The sequence below is a fragment of the Lithobates pipiens genome, unplaced genomic scaffold (genome assembly GCF_037356315.1).
Source record: "Lithobates pipiens isolate NorthernLeopardFrog02 unplaced genomic scaffold, aLitPip1_a1.2 Scaffold_25, whole genome shotgun sequence".
Lineage (NCBI taxonomy): Eukaryota > Metazoa > Chordata > Amphibia > Anura > Ranidae > Lithobates > Lithobates pipiens.
In genome coordinates, this window is record NW_027507787.1 from 164,029,383 (window position 1) to 164,047,686 (window position 18,304).

Consider the following 18,304-nt stretch of genomic DNA (forward strand, 5'->3'; position numbering starts at 1 on the left):
CCTGCCCATGTAAACGAGGCATTGATTCAAATTCTACCTTCTACAAATTTGGACAATGTAATTGGTCTATTGGTCATATTAGGTCAATGATGTCACCAGGATCCCTGCCCCTTTGCTACGTGTGGCTGTGGAATGTGGATTTCCACAGCTGCAGCTGATTGGGTGGATGGCCTGCTATCATGTGACAGTTTCCCCCTGGGTTCAGGCCAAACTGAGTTTGTCCCAAGGCATGGCTCATCCTTTGTGGGAAGCATACTCACCTTACCTTGGTGGTCAGAATGCACTCCTTACAGATAGCTAAAATTATTTTTGGTGTCATGCTGCTGACAAGTGTTACATGCTGACAAGTAATGTAGGTAATTAGAAGACTCTGGACGGCCGCACTCCAAAACAAAATCGGTGCTATCATGAGCTATGAATAAGCACTCTCTGTAGTGTGAAACGCGTTAGCTGTTGTTGCATCTTGCTATGATGTCACTTGTAGTGCTCCTGTGATTTTTTGAATAAAGGCATCAATTTTGTTTTGCAGTGCGGCCATCCAGACTCTTCTAATTACCTACATTGTCTGCATGCTGTGGCTCGCACCCAGATCTCTCTGCCTGGAGAAGATATTTTTGTGCTTTCTGGATCTGCCTAAAGCGGTGGTACTTCTCTATGCTGACAAGTAGTGTTGGCTCCGGAACTATGCAGACACCATCAACTGGGAGGTCAATCTGTTGTAAATTAAGAAGCCCCTAGCAATTTATGGAGGAGCCCTAGGGTTCCATGGTTGACAATGGCTGGCTTAGAGGGATGTATCTTAGCTTAGATAAACTTAAAAGGTCACATATAAAGGTCTTGATTAAGAAACAAAGCCTAGGGTTAACTTGTTATTTAATGATATTTATGTATTCATTCTGATGCTCACATTAGGCAGACAATGGCACCCTGCCCCTCGGCAGTTTCGGTGGTAAGGATTGGTCACCCTAAATCTCTCATCTTGCCAGCCTTAGACTGGTCATGTTACCCCTCTCTGATTGACATCATCACAAATAATTTAAGCCTATTAGTATCAAATATGAAGGTCCTGTGTAGGAAAAAGAAGCTTAGAGTTAACCTGTTCTAAATATTAAATTATATTTATACCTTTATTCTGATGGTCACATTGAGTGGAAAATGTATACTACAGATAATGGTTGCCAATGGTACGGCTTTATATGTGGTGTCAATAAGAGGGAGGTAACATGACCAATTAGAAGCTGTTATCACAACAGGAACTGATTGGGGGGAAACTTGAGGGACCCAGGTTAAGGTAAGTCTTGCACTGGTTCCATTTGCAATGATTGGTTACCCTGAGGGGTTGATTTGCTAAATGCAACTAGACTGTGCACTTTGCAAAGGGCAGTTGCACTCTGCCCTTTGCTTCAGAGCTTAGTAAATTAGGTAAAGCTTCACTTTGCAAAGAATACCCAATCAAATGCAAGCAAAATTTAAAAAAACAGCCTTTTTGCTTGCACATGATTGGATGATGAAAGTCAGCAGAGCTTCTGCTCATTTACTAAGCTCTGGAGCAACTGCTGTTTCAGAGTGCAACTAAAATGCATAGTCAATTTGCCTTTAGGAAATCAACCCCTAATGCCCCGTACACACGAGCGGACTTAAATCCGAAGGAGTTTCCGCCGGAGTTCCGCCGGAGTTCCGACGCAACGGACTTGCCTACACACGATCCCACTAAAGTCCGCCCGTCTGGTCCGCGGTGACGTACACCAGGTCCGACGAGACTATAAAACGGAAGTTCAATACCAAGTGCGCCACCCTTTGGGCTCCTTCTGCTAATTTCGTGTTTATCTCGTGTTAGTAGAAGTTTGGTGAGAGACGATTCGCGGTTTTCAGACTCGTATTTTTCAGAACGTTTTTCACTGCTTTTCAGTTTGTGCTTGTGAGGTTTGTATCTGTTTTTTAGTGCGTGTAGTCAGTTCGTGTCTGTATTTTGCAGTGCGATCTAACTGCGCTCGCTGACTTTCAGCTCGCTCTTCACAGGCCTTGCTGTTCTTCAGTGACGTCTGTTAAGTTCGCTCTGACAATCCGACCATTTTGAAGCCATGTTGCGTGTACGTACTCGTCGTCGAGTTCGTGCTTTGCTTGCGCTTGGTGTTGTAGTTCATTCTGCAACCCAAGAACAGTCCGTGGACGGGGTGTTGAGGAGTTCATGGACGAAGAATTGGTTGCTCCAGCGTGACCAGTTCTCGCACATGCCTTTGCTTCGTGAGATCCGGGAGAATAATCCTGATGATTTCAGGAATTATCTCCGGATGACGGACCCCGTTTTTCACCGTCTGCTGGCTTTGCTGACCCCTTATATCAGCAGGCAGGATACCTGCATGCGGCAAGCCATCACTCCGGAGCAGAGGCTCGTCGCCACGTTGCGCTACTTGGCGACAGGGAGAAGCCTTCAGGACCTGAAGTTCTCGACAGGCATCTCCCCCCAGGCTCTGGGGATTATTATCCCAGAGACCTGTTCTGCCATTATACAGGTCCTGCAGGAGGACTATATTAAGGTAAGATTTAGCATTTAACATCACATTTTATTGTCTTTAATGTTTGCTAATGCCTTGTATTTCTTTCCTCAATCTCTAATTACCATGATTGCAATATGGTGTGAATGTCCCCTTTGTCCTCATGCATGCTGCAATCTTTTAATGCTCCTTTTTTGTTTTTCATGCATATTTGCCTTCATTAAACCTCACCAACATGCTATGGTAGGCCCATATCCACCTAGTCTAGTCACTAAAAATGTCTTTTGTCAGCTCCATTCTATTGCTTTATCCTAAAACCAAACATTTTAAAGATTATTCCAAATGGTCTGTGTCCCCTTAACTGAATCCCCCCCCCCCTTAATAGTATCCCAAATGGTCTGTGTGTCCTTTAACTGGATCCCCCCCCCCCCCCCCACACACTTAATATAATTCCAACGAGTCTGTGTGTCCTTAAATTAATGTTGAATTATATATTGTATTTTTAACACACTTCAACCCTGGAATGATTTTCCCCCCTTCCTGACCTTCATCACTTTTTTGGGTGATTTGGCAGTGCGTTGTTTGAATTGACAATTGTGCGTCCTTGTAACATGGCTCCTCCTAGTAAATTATCTTCATTTTATTAGCACAAAGAGATTTTGTATTTGGTTGTCTTTGATCACCTCTGCTTTTTTAGTTTTGGTGATTAACCACCAACAAACCCAAAATGCATTTTTCTAAATATGCATTTTTTTCTCTCTTTTCGCTCTAAAGAAAGATAGGCACAAAAATATATCACCATGATTTTTTTGGACATCATTTGATGCTGATACGTAGTCTTTTAGTAAACAAAAATGTGTTAAAATGAATCACAATTTAAGCGTTTCTTGATTGTTTTGGTTAAAAGTTCAATCGTTTCGTAAATATGGTCTATTTTGCTGGCATTTGTAAAATCTTGCCATTTTTGAAAATAGTAATGGCGTTGCTAACCGTTTTTTTTTTTTTTTTGTTTTTCTGGTGACTGCCACATTATGGCGGACACATTGGCCAATTTCCATACATTTTTGTGACCATTGTCATTAATACAGTGATCAATGCTGTCAAAAATTGTCTTGATTACTGTAAAAATGTCACATGCAGTGAAGGTGTTTTATTAAGCACAAGGGGGCCAAGGAATGGTTTAAAGTGTGTTCTGGGTGAGTGTTTTTCTTAACTGTCTGGGGGATGGGCTAGCAGTGACATGACCCTGATCACTGCTCCCAATGACAGGGAGCAGACGATCGGTGTCATGTGACTAGGCAGAAGCGTGAAATAAAGTTTGTGTTGTAATGTACAATGTTTAATGTGCAAAAGTACTTATTTTGTTTTTTTTCTGCTTTTTGCCTCCCCAGTTTCCTTCATCGCCACAGGAATGGCAGACTGTGGCATCCCATTTTGCCACCCGTTGGGACTTTCCTAACTGCGGTGGTGCGATAGATGGGAAGCACGTCCACATTGTGCCACCACCCCATTCGGGGTCATACTTTTTTAATTACAAGGGGTTTCACAGTATTGTGTTAATGGCGGTGGTGTCGGCACAGTATGAATTTCTATATGTGGACGTGGGGAAGAATGGCCGGATGTCGGATGGAGGAGTCTTCGCCCAGACGGAGTTCTACCGCCGTCTACAGACAGGTGGCCTGGGCTTGCCACCTGATTCGGAGAATGTGGAGGAACTACCCTTCGTATTCATCGCTGATGAGGCTTTTGCTCTTGACGACCACATCATGAGGCCATTCCCCCAAAGAGCCCTCACCCCGGAGAGGAGGGTTTTCAACTACCGGCTGGCCAGAGCGAGAAGAGTTGTGGAAAATGCATTTGGAATAATGGCCAGCCGGTTCCGTGTATTTCTGACTGCTCTAAACCTAGCGGAATACAAACTGAACTATGTCATACTTACGTGCTGCATTTTGCACAATTTTTTACACAAATACTCAAATACTTATTTATCCGGAATAATGCCGGAGGCTGGAGTTGGTCCAGAATCCATGACAGGCCTGGATACTGGCCGTACTGGCTTGGCCCCCCAAAGTGCACGTGACGTTCGCGAAAGATATGTGACTTATTTTAACGGTAGGGGGGCCATTGCAATGCCACCCAATCTTTAATTTTTAAAAAGAGGAAAATAATAAAAGAACCTCAAATCTGAAATGTGTTTTCTTGCTTGCTTTTGGTTTGTGCTGTCTCCTATGTTATCCTAGTGCACTTGTAGTGCCAAGTGTATTTTCATTAAATTCAATAAGGCCCATTGTCACTGGATACACAAAATCCCTTTTCCCAAACTGGTATTAAGCATTGAAAGAATACGCCACACATTCTTGATTATTCAAAATTTTAATTTGGCCACATTCACATGTGCCATTGAATATTTAGTGATGTAAATTTTTTTTTGGGTTTATTTAACTTTCTTTGCCAAACATTTTTTTGTTTCCTTTTTTTTTAAATTTTTAAAAACATTTTTTTTTTTTTTTTGTGGTTTTTTTTTTTCTATAAAAAATATGAAAAATGTATAACAACAATCAGCCACAATCATAAAAATTGGTGAAGTAACAATCTTTGAACTAAAACAAGGGAAATGAAGAACATGATCGATATTATGGAGAAACGGATTATATTCTCCCCAAAATATCGATCATGTTCTTCATTTCCAGCTGCATATTGTCAATCTGAGTCTTCATGAGATCCAGGCTAGTTCGCATGTCATCTAGTTCCCCATTCCAGCCCATTATCTGGCCAATCAGCCTTTGTGCGCTGTCACTGGAAAATGGGGCCCTTTCCACAAACAGAACATCACCTACAATAGATGGGAAACATTTGGTCAAAAATTATGCAGTCATACATGGATTTCAACAAGCTGGGGTGTCAGACACTCACCTGGTGGGGTGCCCATCTCCCCTACTTCCTCCACCTCTCCTTCCTCAACCTCTCCTTCCTCGACATCCTCGGGGGGGGCACTGGTGCTTGGAAATGTGTCGCTTTCCACAACCACAACATCACCTAAAATAGATGTAAAAACATGTGTTTGGAAATATGCAGGTATACATCGATTACCTGAAGCTGTGGTGTCAGACACTCACCTGGTGGGGTGCCCATCTCCTCTCCTTCTTCCACCTCTCCTTCCTCCACATGCACATCCACGGGGGGGATGGGGCTAACCTCACATTCCTGCTGGCAAGGGTGGCGGTCCCTGGGATCCTGCTTTGTGAGGCTTTTCTGCCCTATGAGAAATTAACAAACAAAAAGGTATACTTTAGCACACAGATATTTAAGGCCAGAACTAGGAAGATGAAACCTTGATTAGAAGTGTTGTACAATTGTCGGTTTATGAAGAGATGCAAAATGTGAAGACATGATAAATCAATTCACTTTGCCCAAAAATCAAATAATTTGCTTTTTGTGCCAAGGTTCACACATGCCCAACCCCCCCCCCCCCCCCCAAGTATACCAGGGAACCCCGTGTGGCGTGTGGTTTACCCTAATAAATGTTCTCTGGTGTCCCACACCTTTGCTCATGAGTGCAGATGTGTTTTTACCCAGCTGCCAAGTGTCCTCTCCTTCAATTACACTGAATGTTCTTTTCTAGTCATTGTATTTTGAAACACATCTAAACCACAATGTCCTAATCATTTGTTGTGTCCTAAAAATTACACAGCCAAAAAATGCTGTTCAAACCCTGTATCATAAACGAGGTTTGCCACGAACAATTTACGAGGGTTTGTTAAAACGATACGATTCTTTTACTGTATACAACATGAAAGCAGCAATTTTTTACATTGTACAAAGGTAAAGCATATGGATCTGTATGCAATAATCATAAAATAGGAACACACGACAAGTACTTACTTTTTTTCAGAACTTTCTTGATCCTTCTGTATTGATCCGGCTCCCTCAATTTCAGGTCGGACCACCGTTTCCTCAATTGGTCTTTTGACCGTCGTACCCCAAAACGATTATGCAGGGTCTTAACTACTTTGGCCATGATTCTGGCCTTGCGCAAGTTCGGATGGGTGTATGGTCCATACTTGCCATCATAATCCTTACTTCGCAAGATTGCCACCATCTCCACCATCTCTTGAAATGCCATATTTGAGGCCTTAAATCTCCTCTTTCCGGATCGGGACGTTTGTGGCTCCGGGGATTCGTGACTACTGGAGTCGTTAAGATCAAGCACCTGTTGTGTTTCCGCCATGTCTCTCCTACTGCGCACCGTAGAGAAAAGGGGGCGGGAAATATTCTTGTAAAAGAACGTCATGGGCGGGCAAAGCAGGCGTAGTTCTACGCGTACGCACTGGATCTTACGCCAAAATCACACGTCGTACGTACGTTAAGTGCGCAGAAAGGGGCGGGAAAACATGAACTTGACTAAAAGAACGTCAGGGGCGGGCAACGCAGGCGTAGTTCTACGCGTACGCACTGGATCTTACGCCAAAATGCACATGTCGTACGTACGTTAAGTGCGCAGAAAGGGGCGGGAAAACATGAACTTGACTAAAAGAACGTCAGGGGCGGGCAACGCAGGCGTAGTTCTACGCGTACGCACTGGATCTTACGACAAAATCACACGTCGTACGTACGGTAAGTGCGCAGAAAGGGGCGGGAAAACATGAACTTGACTAAAAGAACGTCAGGGGCGGGCAACGCAGGCGTAGTTCTACGCGTACGCACTGGATCTTACGCCAAAATGCACATGTCGTACGTACGTTAAGTGCGCAGAAAGGGGCGGGAAAACATGAACTTGACTAAAAGAACGTCAGGGGCGGGCAACGCAGGCGTAGTTCTACGCGTACGCACTGGATCTTACGACAAAATCACACGTCGTACGTACGGTAAGTGCGCAGAAAGGGCGGGAAAACAAGAACTTGACTAAAAGAACGTCAGGGGCGGGCAACGCAGGCGTAGTTCTACGCGTACGCACTGGATCTTACGACAAAATCACATGTCGTACGTACGGTAAGTGCGCAGAAAGGGCGGGAAACCAAGAACTTGACTAAAAGAACGTCAGGGGCGGGCAACGCATTCGTAGTTCTACGCGTACGCACTGTATATAACGACAAAAATCACATGTCGTATGTTCGTTTGCGAAAATAGGAACAGAAGTTGGGAGCAAGCAAAACGAAGGTAAGTTTAAACCATTTCCCCAAATAAGTGGCAGATCCTGGAGTCTATCTTGGGCTAAGATTAGGAGAGTCTGAGCTAACATTATGTTTTTTGGCTTGTGTATTGTCTTTCAGAAAAATGAATCAAAAATTCAGGGATCCGGAATTTTTAAGTCTGTTTATCGACAAATATAAGGAGATGTCAAATCTGTGGCATGCCAAGCACAAGGATTATTTTAATAAACCAGTAAGGAGGGCAACACTGGAGAGATTTGTGACATTTGTGCAGACTTGGATCCCAGAGGCAGACGTGGACTTTGTGGAGAAGAAAATTCAAATATTGCAAAACATGTACCGAAAGGAAAAGAGGAAAATCGAACAATCCAAAACATCAGGAGCAGCACCAGGTGATGTATATGTACCCAGGCTGTGGTACTTTGAAAAGCTACGGTTCCTGGACGACCGGTGTAAACCCAGGGAGTCGCTTTCTACTCTTCCCTCCACCCTTCCCTCCACCCTTCCCTGCAGCATTCCCTCCACCTCAGCAGAGGCTGATGAGCCTTCCATCCTGGAAGAAGCGGATGCACCCAGCTGGAGCCAGGTATTTTTTGAGCAAAAATAGTGATATTCATAATATTAATGATGTTAACTAGATGTTATTCGAATTTGTACGCTATTATTGATGTTAAAAAATAGTTAAAATTTGGACATATCAATTTACAGTAGTGGCCACAAATGTTTGTCACCAGCAGAAACAAGAAATAGTGGTGTCATAATGATACTCTTTTATATGTATTAACAGAATTTTGAAGTCAGGAGCTGAAAAATGTTTAGGATTGATGAACAAAAAACTAAAACAATGTCCCTTTTTTATACACAGGAGGAGCTCAGCCAGGAGGAAGGTGGGGAAAGTGGCAGGCAGGAGGAGGCCGTGCCCTCTGTCAGCCAGGAGGTGGCCGGGCCTAGTAGAAGCATGACAACATCACAAGTGCCTCCCCTCCGTCTTCCATCAAAAAGGGCAAAAAAAAATACGCTAGCACAGGAGGAATCCCTGCGCCTAATTAGAGAGGCTACTAATGTCTTAAACAGCCCCCCTGACGCAGAAGAGGCCTATGGCTGCTACATCGCCAGCCGTCTCCACCAATTAGAGATGGCCCAACGTCTCCACTGTGAAAGGCTCATTTTCTTGGCGTTACAGAAGGGGCTGAGTGGAGAATTATCGGCCAACAGCAATATTGTGGAGCAAGTTCCTCCTGTTCCTCCTCCTCCTCCTCCTCCTCCTGCCACAAGTACACCACCGGAGACACAGCCTCCCAGGAAGGCTACAGGGAAGTCTGCAGGGAAGGGTGCAGTGAAGGGTGGAGCGAAGAGAAGAAGGTGATGACCTGGCTTCACTCTGGTCCGACCAAAAAGACACAGCCTGTTGTACCACAGCCTGGGGACATATATACCATCTGATGCTGCTCTTGATGTCTGGGATTCTGGGACCATATTGGATTTCGTAATATTTGAATTTTCTTTTACACAGAGTTTCACGTTTGCCCTGGGGCCAAAACGCTACACAAATGTCACAATTTTCTCCAGTGTTGCCTTCATTTTTTTGTTTGTTGAACCAGAATAAATGGATATTTTTTTTTGAAAATATAATTGCCTATGTGTTTTTTGGTCAAATACCTTTCTATAAAAGACAATGTGAAATTAACAAGGGACACTAACCTCCTTGAGGTTATAAACAAAATAAAAATGTTATTGTGGTAACTTGTCACCAGAATAAAAATAAAAAGGTTATTGTGGTAATGAAAAAAAAATAAAAAAAGTTTTTGGTGTTAACTTGACGGAACAATTAAATATGGAGATCACAATAAAACAAAAATGGTAAAGAATTCTACCAAAAATATGTTTGAAAAAAATTAGTCAACACCATTTTTTATTTATTTTATTTTTTTTTTTTTGGAGTAATTTTTTCATCAAGATTTTTTTGGGAATTCTTGAACATTTTTTTTCTTGTGATCTCCATATTTAATTATTCGGTCAAGTTACCAACTTTTTTTTTTTTTTTTTTTTACTTGACAGAATAATTAAATATGGAGATCACAATAAAAAAAATGGTAAAGAATTCTACCAAAAATATGGAGGCCAAAAATTAGTCAACACCATTTTTTATTTATTTATTTTTTTTTTTTTTGGAGTAATTTTTTCATCAAGATTTTTTTGGGAATTCTTGAACATTTTTTTTCTTGTGATCTCCATATTTAATTATTCGGTCAAGTTACCAACTTTTTTTTTTTTTTTTTTTTACTTGACAGAATAATTAAATATGGAGATCACAATAAAAAAAATGGTAAAGAATTCTACCAAAAATATGGAGGAAAAAAAGTAATCAAAAAAAAAAAAATAAAAAAAAAAAATATATTGAGATGGGGCTTTAAAATAAAAACAAGATCATCCATGAGATGAGGAGAAATAAAACAGAAATGTGTTTGGTGAGAACTCTGTGAGTGAATATGAGCAGCAAAGCAACTTCGTTCTTCTAGCATTATAAATAAAGACTTCGTTCTTCTAGCATTATAAAGAAGATGCGCTATACATTTAAACGAGCACAGAATTTGCAGCATGACGAATGTGCTACTTCCAATACGAACTGGAGTTTTACAAGACCGAGCACTTCCGTCTCGTACTTGCTTCAGAGCATGCGTCGTTTTAGGACTGTCGGAACAGCATACAGACGAGCGGACTTCTACATCAGAACTGGGTCCGGCGGAGTTACATAGTTACATAGTTAGCCAGGTTGAAAAAAGACACAAGTCCATCCAGTTCAACCTTAAAAACAAATAAATAAAATAAAAAATAATCGTACAATCCAGATACCCAATTTTATGCCCACAATTGATCCAGAGGAAGGCGAAAAAAAAACCCAGCAGAGCATGCTCCAATTTACTACAGCAGGGGAAAAAAATTCCTTCCTGATCCCCCAATAGGCGATCAGATTTTCCCTGGATCATCCCTGGTTCCGTCGGGAAAATTTGAAGCATGCTTCATTTCTAAAGTCCGTCAGACTTTGGCGAATCAAAAGTCCGTTGCAGCCCACACACGATCGGATAGTCTGACGGACTCGGTCCGTCGGAGTTTGGATGTCGAAAAGTCCGCTCGTGTGTACGGGGCATAAGTCTCTCTTCTTGCCAGCCTCAGACTGGTTGTGCTATCCCCTCTTTTTATCATATAAAAAGTTCCTTTGTAAGAAGAAGCTCAGTGATAACTTGCTCTCAGTATTCAGTGATATTATGTGTTCATTCTGATCCTCACATTGTGTAGACAATTACACTTTACCAAGGCACCAGTTTGAAAATGTATGCTACAGATAATGGTGGTCAATAGCATAGCTCCCAACCGTCCCTGATTACGAGGAACTGTCCCTGATTTGGAACAAAGTCCCTCTTTCCTCCTCATTTGTTCCTCATTTTGGTCTGATTTATATAGTTGTATATAAAATGCACTATTTAGCTTTCAAAAAGTGTTTCCCAGTGCTAAACATTTCATCCATATTCCAAATTGCTCCACTTGTAAATTTCAAAAGCCAGTATAAATGAATAGTAGTGGTAAAAAAGAAAGCACTTGTATGTTTAACTGATCTAATGTTTTTGTATAATTACTCTTTAAGGGTGTGTATCAGGGTCCTATGCCTATATATGCCATAGTGTTCTATGCCTACATACTTTTGCTAATTGGTGTGCCTCGTTCCCATCTCAAAAAGTTGGGTGTTATGCAATGGTCCTGTCTTATATGTGATGATGTTGGTAAAGGGAGGTAACATGACCAGCCAGAGGCTGATAAGAAGAAAGGCTTAGCTCCAGTACACACGGTCGGACATTCCGACAACAAAATTCATTGGATTTTTTCAGACGGATTTTGTCTGAAACTGGTGTTGCATACACATGGTCAGACAAAGTTGACGGAAAATCCGATCGTTCAGAACGTGATTACGTTCGTTGCAACGGGACTACATTGCGGCTAGTAGCCAAAAGATTTGGTCTCGTAATTTGATCTGAGCATGCGTGGCACTTTGTCCGATCAGAATTCTCTACATGCGATCGGAAAAAGTCTGATCGGATTTTGTTGTTGGAAAATTTGAGGTCCGACGGAAAAAGTCCGATAGAGCCCACACACGATCGGATTTTCCGAGAATATAATCCAATCAGACCTTTTCTGTTGGAATTTCCGACCGTGTGTACAGGGCATAAGATTGACCACAACTGGATTTGGTTGGGAGGAAGCTTGCAGGGCTCAAGTAAAGGAAAGTCCTGTAGCCCCCCCCCCCCCCTCCCTTTAATCAACATCACCCAAAATAATTAAGGACCATTGGCATCATATAGAAAGATTCTCTGTAAGATGAAGAAGAAGCTCGAGTTAACTTGCTCTCAATATTCAACAATATTTATGTCTTCGTTCTGAGGCTCACATTGGGTAGACAATTACACACTACCAAGTCAGCAGTTTGAAGATGTATCTTACGATTATGGTAGTCAATGGTCCTGCTTTATATGTGACGATGTCGATTAGAGGGGGGTAACATGATCAGTCTGGCAAGAAGAAAGCATTAAGGTGACCCACTATCAAAACTGGAACTGGTTTGGAGAAGGCTTGGAGGACTTAGGTTAAGGTTAAGTCCTGCATGCTTCACCCAAAGCAGTTCCAGTTGTGGTGACCCGTCACCCTAAACCTCTTTTCTTGCCAGCTTCAGACTGGTCATGTTACCCCCTCTCAACAGCACCCCAAATAATTCAGGACCGTTGGCATCATATAGAAAGGTCCTCTTTAAGATGAAGAATCTCAGAGTTAACTTGCTCTTGATTCAGTGATATTTATGTCTTCCTTCTGAGGCTCATAGTAGACTATTACACTTTACCAAGGTTCATGTTTGAAAATGTACGCAACAAACATCGCTATGTAAATGTCAGAAAGATGTTAATGAGGTCCATTTTGCTGGAGTGCTAGAGAGCTTTATATTTTTCCTTCATTGTGAGCTGCTGGCTCAACTGCCTCCATCTTCATTATAAATTGATCGAGCAACTGTCGGCGTCCGTACTTCTGAATTTATATATTAATCAACAGGGGGATGGCAAGGGGGAAAAAAAAGGAACTTAAATAATGCATGTCTACAAATTTGCCGATCAGAGGCTGGGGATATATTTTACTTGGCACTCTGAGACTTCCCTTTTAAGCCTACAACCAAGAGATGGACTTTTTGCTTTTCCTCTGCTAATCTCTGATATTTTATATTCCAGGCACATCCGTCTCCAGTGTACATTGCTCTGTCCGTGCTAAAAGTGCATCTGCATTAACCGTCCGCAAGTCGTTCCCTGGCTTCTGCAAGATGAATTAGGAAGATTACAACAGTTATAACTTTGTTTTACAATCGCACATGGTGCTTTTACAAGTGTATTTTGGCACCTTGCTCATTTTTATAGTTCCTCCAGGTATTTTGTTTTCTCTTACAAAGCTAGTCATTTGCAGCTGTTTTTATTTGTATTTTTTTATTTTCTTCTTTGGATGAAATTAGATCAGAGCATGGAGGGAATAATCTGATTTTTTTTAAAGCCGGCATCTTGGCTCTGTGTTATTTTAGATGGCAGATAGCATAAATATGCTGTAGACTAAGGGTCTCCAAACTTTTAAGTACACAATCTACATTGTTTATTTTACAAATATTCATAGGCCAAAAAAAATATTTTTATAAGTGAATGAATTAATTGTAAATGAATGAATACATTAAACTTGGATCTTTTTTGTAAATGCTATGATTCGGAACACAATTAAGTAAAATTGCCCCTTTTGCATCAGAGTCTCCCCTTTTCTTAAATCCCATCAAAGCCCCCTTCCATCAGCGGGATGGATGCTGGGAGGTGGAGCAGGTCTGGATGGATGCTGGGAGGTGGATAAGCCCCCCTCACCCACCTGTATATATTTCAGCCCCCCCCACACACACACCTGTATATATGTCAGCGCCGACCCCCCACACACTTGTATATATGTCAGCCACCCCCCACACATCTGAATGTATGTCAGCGCACTCCCACACACCTGCATATATGTCAGCCACCCCCCACACATACACCTGTATTGTATATATGTCAGCCCCCCCACACACACCTGTATATATGTCAGCCACTCCCCCCACACACCTGTATATATGTCAGCCACCCCCCACACATACACCTGTATTGTATATATGTCAGCCCCCCCACACACACCTGTATATATGTCAGCCACTCCCCACACACACCTGTATATATGTCAGCCACTCCCTCCCACACACCTGCATATATGTCAGCCACTCCCCCCCACACACCTGTATATATGTCAGCCACCTCCCACACACCTGTATATATGTCAGCCACCCCCCACACACCTATATATATGTCAGCCACTCCCCACACATACACCTGTACTGTATATATGTCAGCCTCCCCCCAACACACAACTTTATATATGTCAGCTACTCCCCCCACACACCTGTATATATGTCAGCCACCCCCCACACCTGTATATATTTCAGCCACCCCCCCCACACACACATGTATATATGTCAGTGCCCCCCCCCACACACCTGTATGTATGTCATGTCAGTGCCCCTCCCACACACCTGTATATATGTCAGCGCCCTCCTACACACACACACCTGTATATATTTCAGCGCCCCCCCACACACCTGTATATATGTCAGCGCCCCCCAAACACACCTGTATATATGTCAGCGCCCTCCTACACATACCTGTATATATGTCAGCTCCTCCCACAGACGCACCTGTATATATGTCAGCACCCTCCTACACATACATGTATATATGTCAGCTCCTCCCACACACGCACCTGTATATATGTCAGCGCGCTCCCCACACACCTGTATATATGTCAGCGCCCCCCCACCACACACCTGTATATATGTCAGCACCCCCCCCCCAACACACACCTGTATATGTCAGCGGCCCCCCACACACACCTGTATATATGTCAGCCCCCCACACACACACCTGTATATATGTCTGCGCCCCCCCCCCCACACACACCTGTATATATGTCAGCGCCCTCCTACACATACCTGTATATATGTCAGCTCCTCCCACACACGCACCTGTATATATGTCAGCGCGCTCCACACACACCTGTATATATGTCAGCGCCCCCCCACCACACACCTGTATATATGTCAGCGCCCCCCCCCCCAACCCACACCTGTATATATGTCAGCGCCCCCCCCACACACACCTGTATATATGTCAGCCCCACACACACACACCTGTATATATGTCTGCGCCTCCACACACACACCTGTATATATGTCTGCACCCCCCCACACACACCTGTATATATGTCAGCCACCCCCCACACACACACCTATATATATGGTAGCCCCTCTACCTGTACACAAACGGCTCCCCTTCCTTTCCTTCACAGCCCATACTTGTAACTTCCTACCTGGTCCCAGCTCGTTTTTACAAAGCTGACATGTTGCTCAGAAGCATAGTACAGGCAGATCACTGTCACACAAGGGGTGCGCATGCACATAGTAGCCATAGGTGGCAGTAAAGAGCTCGATGTCTAAAATCAATGACACGAGAACTACAGAAACTGTGAGATTGTTTCTATACTGCACAGCACGGATCCCCTTCACTCATCCTGCCTTCTTCTGTCCCGGGCAGGCCCCTCAGGCCACAGGGCCTCTTAGCCCCTGTACACACGGTCGGAGATTTCGACAACCAAATCCGTCGGATTTTGTCCGTCGCATCTTGTCCGAAACTGTTGCATACACACGGTCGGACTAAGTTGTCGAAAAATCCGATCATTCAGAACGTGATGACGTAATTTCGTTACGATGGGACTATGTTCAGGCTAGTAGCCAATAGCTTTGATGTAGGAATTTGATCTGAGCATGCGTGGCACTTGGTCCGATCAAAATTCTCTACACATGATCGGAGTATGTCCGATCGAACCAGTTGGTCGGGAAATATTTCCAACAAGTTGGAAAATTGGGTCCGACGGATATTCCGACGGAATCAGTCCGATGCATACCACACACAGTCGGATTATCCGACAACACAGTCCGATAGGACACATTCCGACGGATTCTCCGACCGTGTGTACAAGGGCTTAGAGTTGTAACAGCTGTACCCTCCTGATGGCGGCCCTGCTTAGACATTTGGGAAATGTGTGACTTGTTTTAGTTTTTCCTGCCTCAAAATCTGTATAAAATTTCACCGACAACCGGAATGCCTGCTTTGCTCTGCCCCTTGTTCATTCTTCTTGACCTTTGCTCTGTTTTAGTCATTAAGTTTGAATAAATTATTACCCCAGAGGATCAACTGAACAAGCATGGACAGGGTTGTATAAGCTGTTTTTAACCAGAATCTCCTGAGAGGGGCTACAGTAACCCTTGGGTAGAATATATAAGTGGGTTGAGTCCTAAGCCCTGCTCTGTTATTGTGCCTAAAATTGAAACTAAATCCAATCCAAGAGCTTTTCCCTCCTTTGAAACTCCCTACTCCAATCTGTCCGTCTGTCCGCTAATTCATCCATCTTTAGATGATCCCTAAAAATCCTTCTGTTTAAAGAAACCTATCCTGCTTCCAACTAATAAACCGTTTTACTTTCTCCATCAGCTCATACTTTTTGTATCAATTGACCCTCCCTCTTAGATTGTAAGCTCTAGTGAGCAGGGTCCTCTGATTCCTCTTGTACAAAAATGGAATGTAACTGTAATGTCTGCCTTCATTTTGTTAGACCCCTTTCACACTGGGGCGTTTTTCAGGCGTTTTTCAGGCGCTTTAGCTTTAAAAAGAAAGCTTTGAAAGAAGCCTCATTTGCAGTCCCAATGTGAAAGCCCAAGTGCTGTAAGAACCCTTTCACAATGTCAGCGCCCGAAAAACGCTCGTAAAGCGCCGCTTAAACTAGCAGCACTTTACCAGCATTTTTGGAGCGTTATTGGGGCGCTTTTAACCCCTGCTAGTGGCCAAATAAAGGGTTAAAAGCGCCCAACAAAATGCCAATGGTGTTTTTCAGGCGTTTTTCAGGCGTTTTACAGGCGCTTCCCATTGATTTCAATGGGAAGGGGCGCTTTAGGAGCGTTGTATTCACCGCTCCAAAAGCGCTGCAAAGAAGCTGCTTGCAGGAATTTTTTTGACGCCTTGCCAGCGCAGCGCCTTAGTGTGAAAGCAGTCGGGCTTTTACATTGGGATTGCAGTTGCAGCTTCTTTCAGGCGCTTTTTTTAACGCTGAAGCGCCTCAAAAATGCCCCAGTATGAAAGGGATCTCGGTGTGAAAGCACTCGGGCTTTTACATTGGGATTGCAGTTGCGGCTTCTTTCAGGCGTATTTTTTAACGCTAAAGCGCATGAAAAACGCCTGAAAAACGCCCCAGTATGAAAGGGGTCTTAAGAGCTGCGCAAACTGTTGGCGCTATATAAATATTGTATAATAATATAATAATAAAGCTTATGCGAAATCTATTAGTCAAATCAATTACAGAAGAGGAGGTTCAACCTGGCTTTCTAATGGAGATACAACCCCTGTACATGCTTAGGGCTCTGCATTGCCCACAGGGTCATATTCCTTACTGACAAGTTGATTTATTGAAATTGTATTCCTTATTCCTGCAAGCTTATCAGATTCACCTAAAAACAAAAACCACATTCATGCGGATCCAGATTTTCACAGTATTTGTGCTTTTTGTACATCCCTTTCCAAAACCATGGACATTAATATGGAGTTGACCCCCACTCCCTCTTAAAGCTTATAACAGGCTTCCCACATGATTTTGGAGTATCTCTTTAAGAATAGGTGCCCATTCAGCCAAAAGAACATTTGTGAGATCAAGTACTGATGTTGACCGAGAAAAACTAGCTTGTAATTGCCATTTCAACTTATCCAAATGTTCAGAAAGGTTGAGGTTTGAACTTTTTGCAGGACACTCAAGTTCCTCCACACCAACCTCATTAAACCATGTCTTTATGGAGCTGGCTAACTGCAGAAGGTCACAGTCAAGCTGGAACAGAAAAGGGCCTTCCCCAAATTGGTGTTACATGGTTGAGAACACACAATTGTTTAAAATATATTTACAGTATATGCTGTAGTGTTAATAGAACCCTTCACTGGAAACACCTAAATTAAATCATTTGGAGAAGGGACCACTATTTTGAGCTATTGTGTAATACCTAATGTCAAAAAGCTTTGATGGAGTAAGCCATTCTCCAAGTTGCAGATCACACATCAGTTCCAAGGAGCAGTTAATATATTACAATTGTATCTAAAATAATCTTTAAAAAAAATAGACATTACTTTTTTGCATAAAAATTCCCCCATGTGCCCGTACTATCTCTTTATGCTGCTGGCAGCTATAATCGAATTCCAGTGGTGGATCTGTTGTATAAACCTTCCACGTATCTAGATCATCTATGACAGCTAACATCAATTGAAAAATTGAGTTGGGCCAGAAGAATGCAGAATAGTCACTATATGTATAAAGGAAGAAAAAAGGAACAGAAAATTAAATCCTAAACGGGAAACATCTAATTTGCTACAGCACTATATATCATAAATAACTGCCATGATATTTTTTTACTGATAGAATCGTTTTCACCTTTATTCATCCTTCTTTGCATTTCAGTGTTGTCAAATGTCAATC

At 42.7% G+C, this 18,304-nt stretch overlaps 2 protein-coding genes across 2 annotated transcripts in view; one reads left to right on the top strand and one right to left on the bottom strand.

Annotated features, from left to right (window-relative positions):
- The window catches only part of SORCS3 (sortilin related VPS10 domain containing receptor 3), a 962,887-nt gene that overhangs the window by 498,898 nt on the left and 445,685 nt on the right, over nucleotides 1–18,304 (bottom strand). The gene's annotated exons all lie outside the window — the stretch shown is intronic.
- On the top strand, nucleotides 7,927–9,268 carry LOC143930601 (uncharacterized). Its single transcript, XM_077455087.1, has 2 exons — nucleotides 7,927–8,231; nucleotides 8,511–9,268. The coding sequence occupies exons 1-2, from the start codon at nucleotides 7,980–7,982 to the stop codon at nucleotides 9,009–9,011; spliced, it is 753 nt and encodes a 250-aa protein (XP_077311213.1). The 5' UTR covers nucleotides 7,927–7,979; the 3' UTR covers nucleotides 9,012–9,268.

Bases quoted from the DNA above. Each gene is read 5' to 3' on its own strand.
- LOC143930601 (XM_077455087.1), top strand. From the start codon at position 7,980: ATGTACCGAAAGGAAAAGAGGAAAATCGAACAATCCAAAACATCAGGA. The intron at 8,232-8,510 runs GTATTTTTTGAG...TTTTATACACAG, and splicing joins ATGCACCCAGCTGGAGCCAG to GAGGAGCTCAGCCAGGAGGA.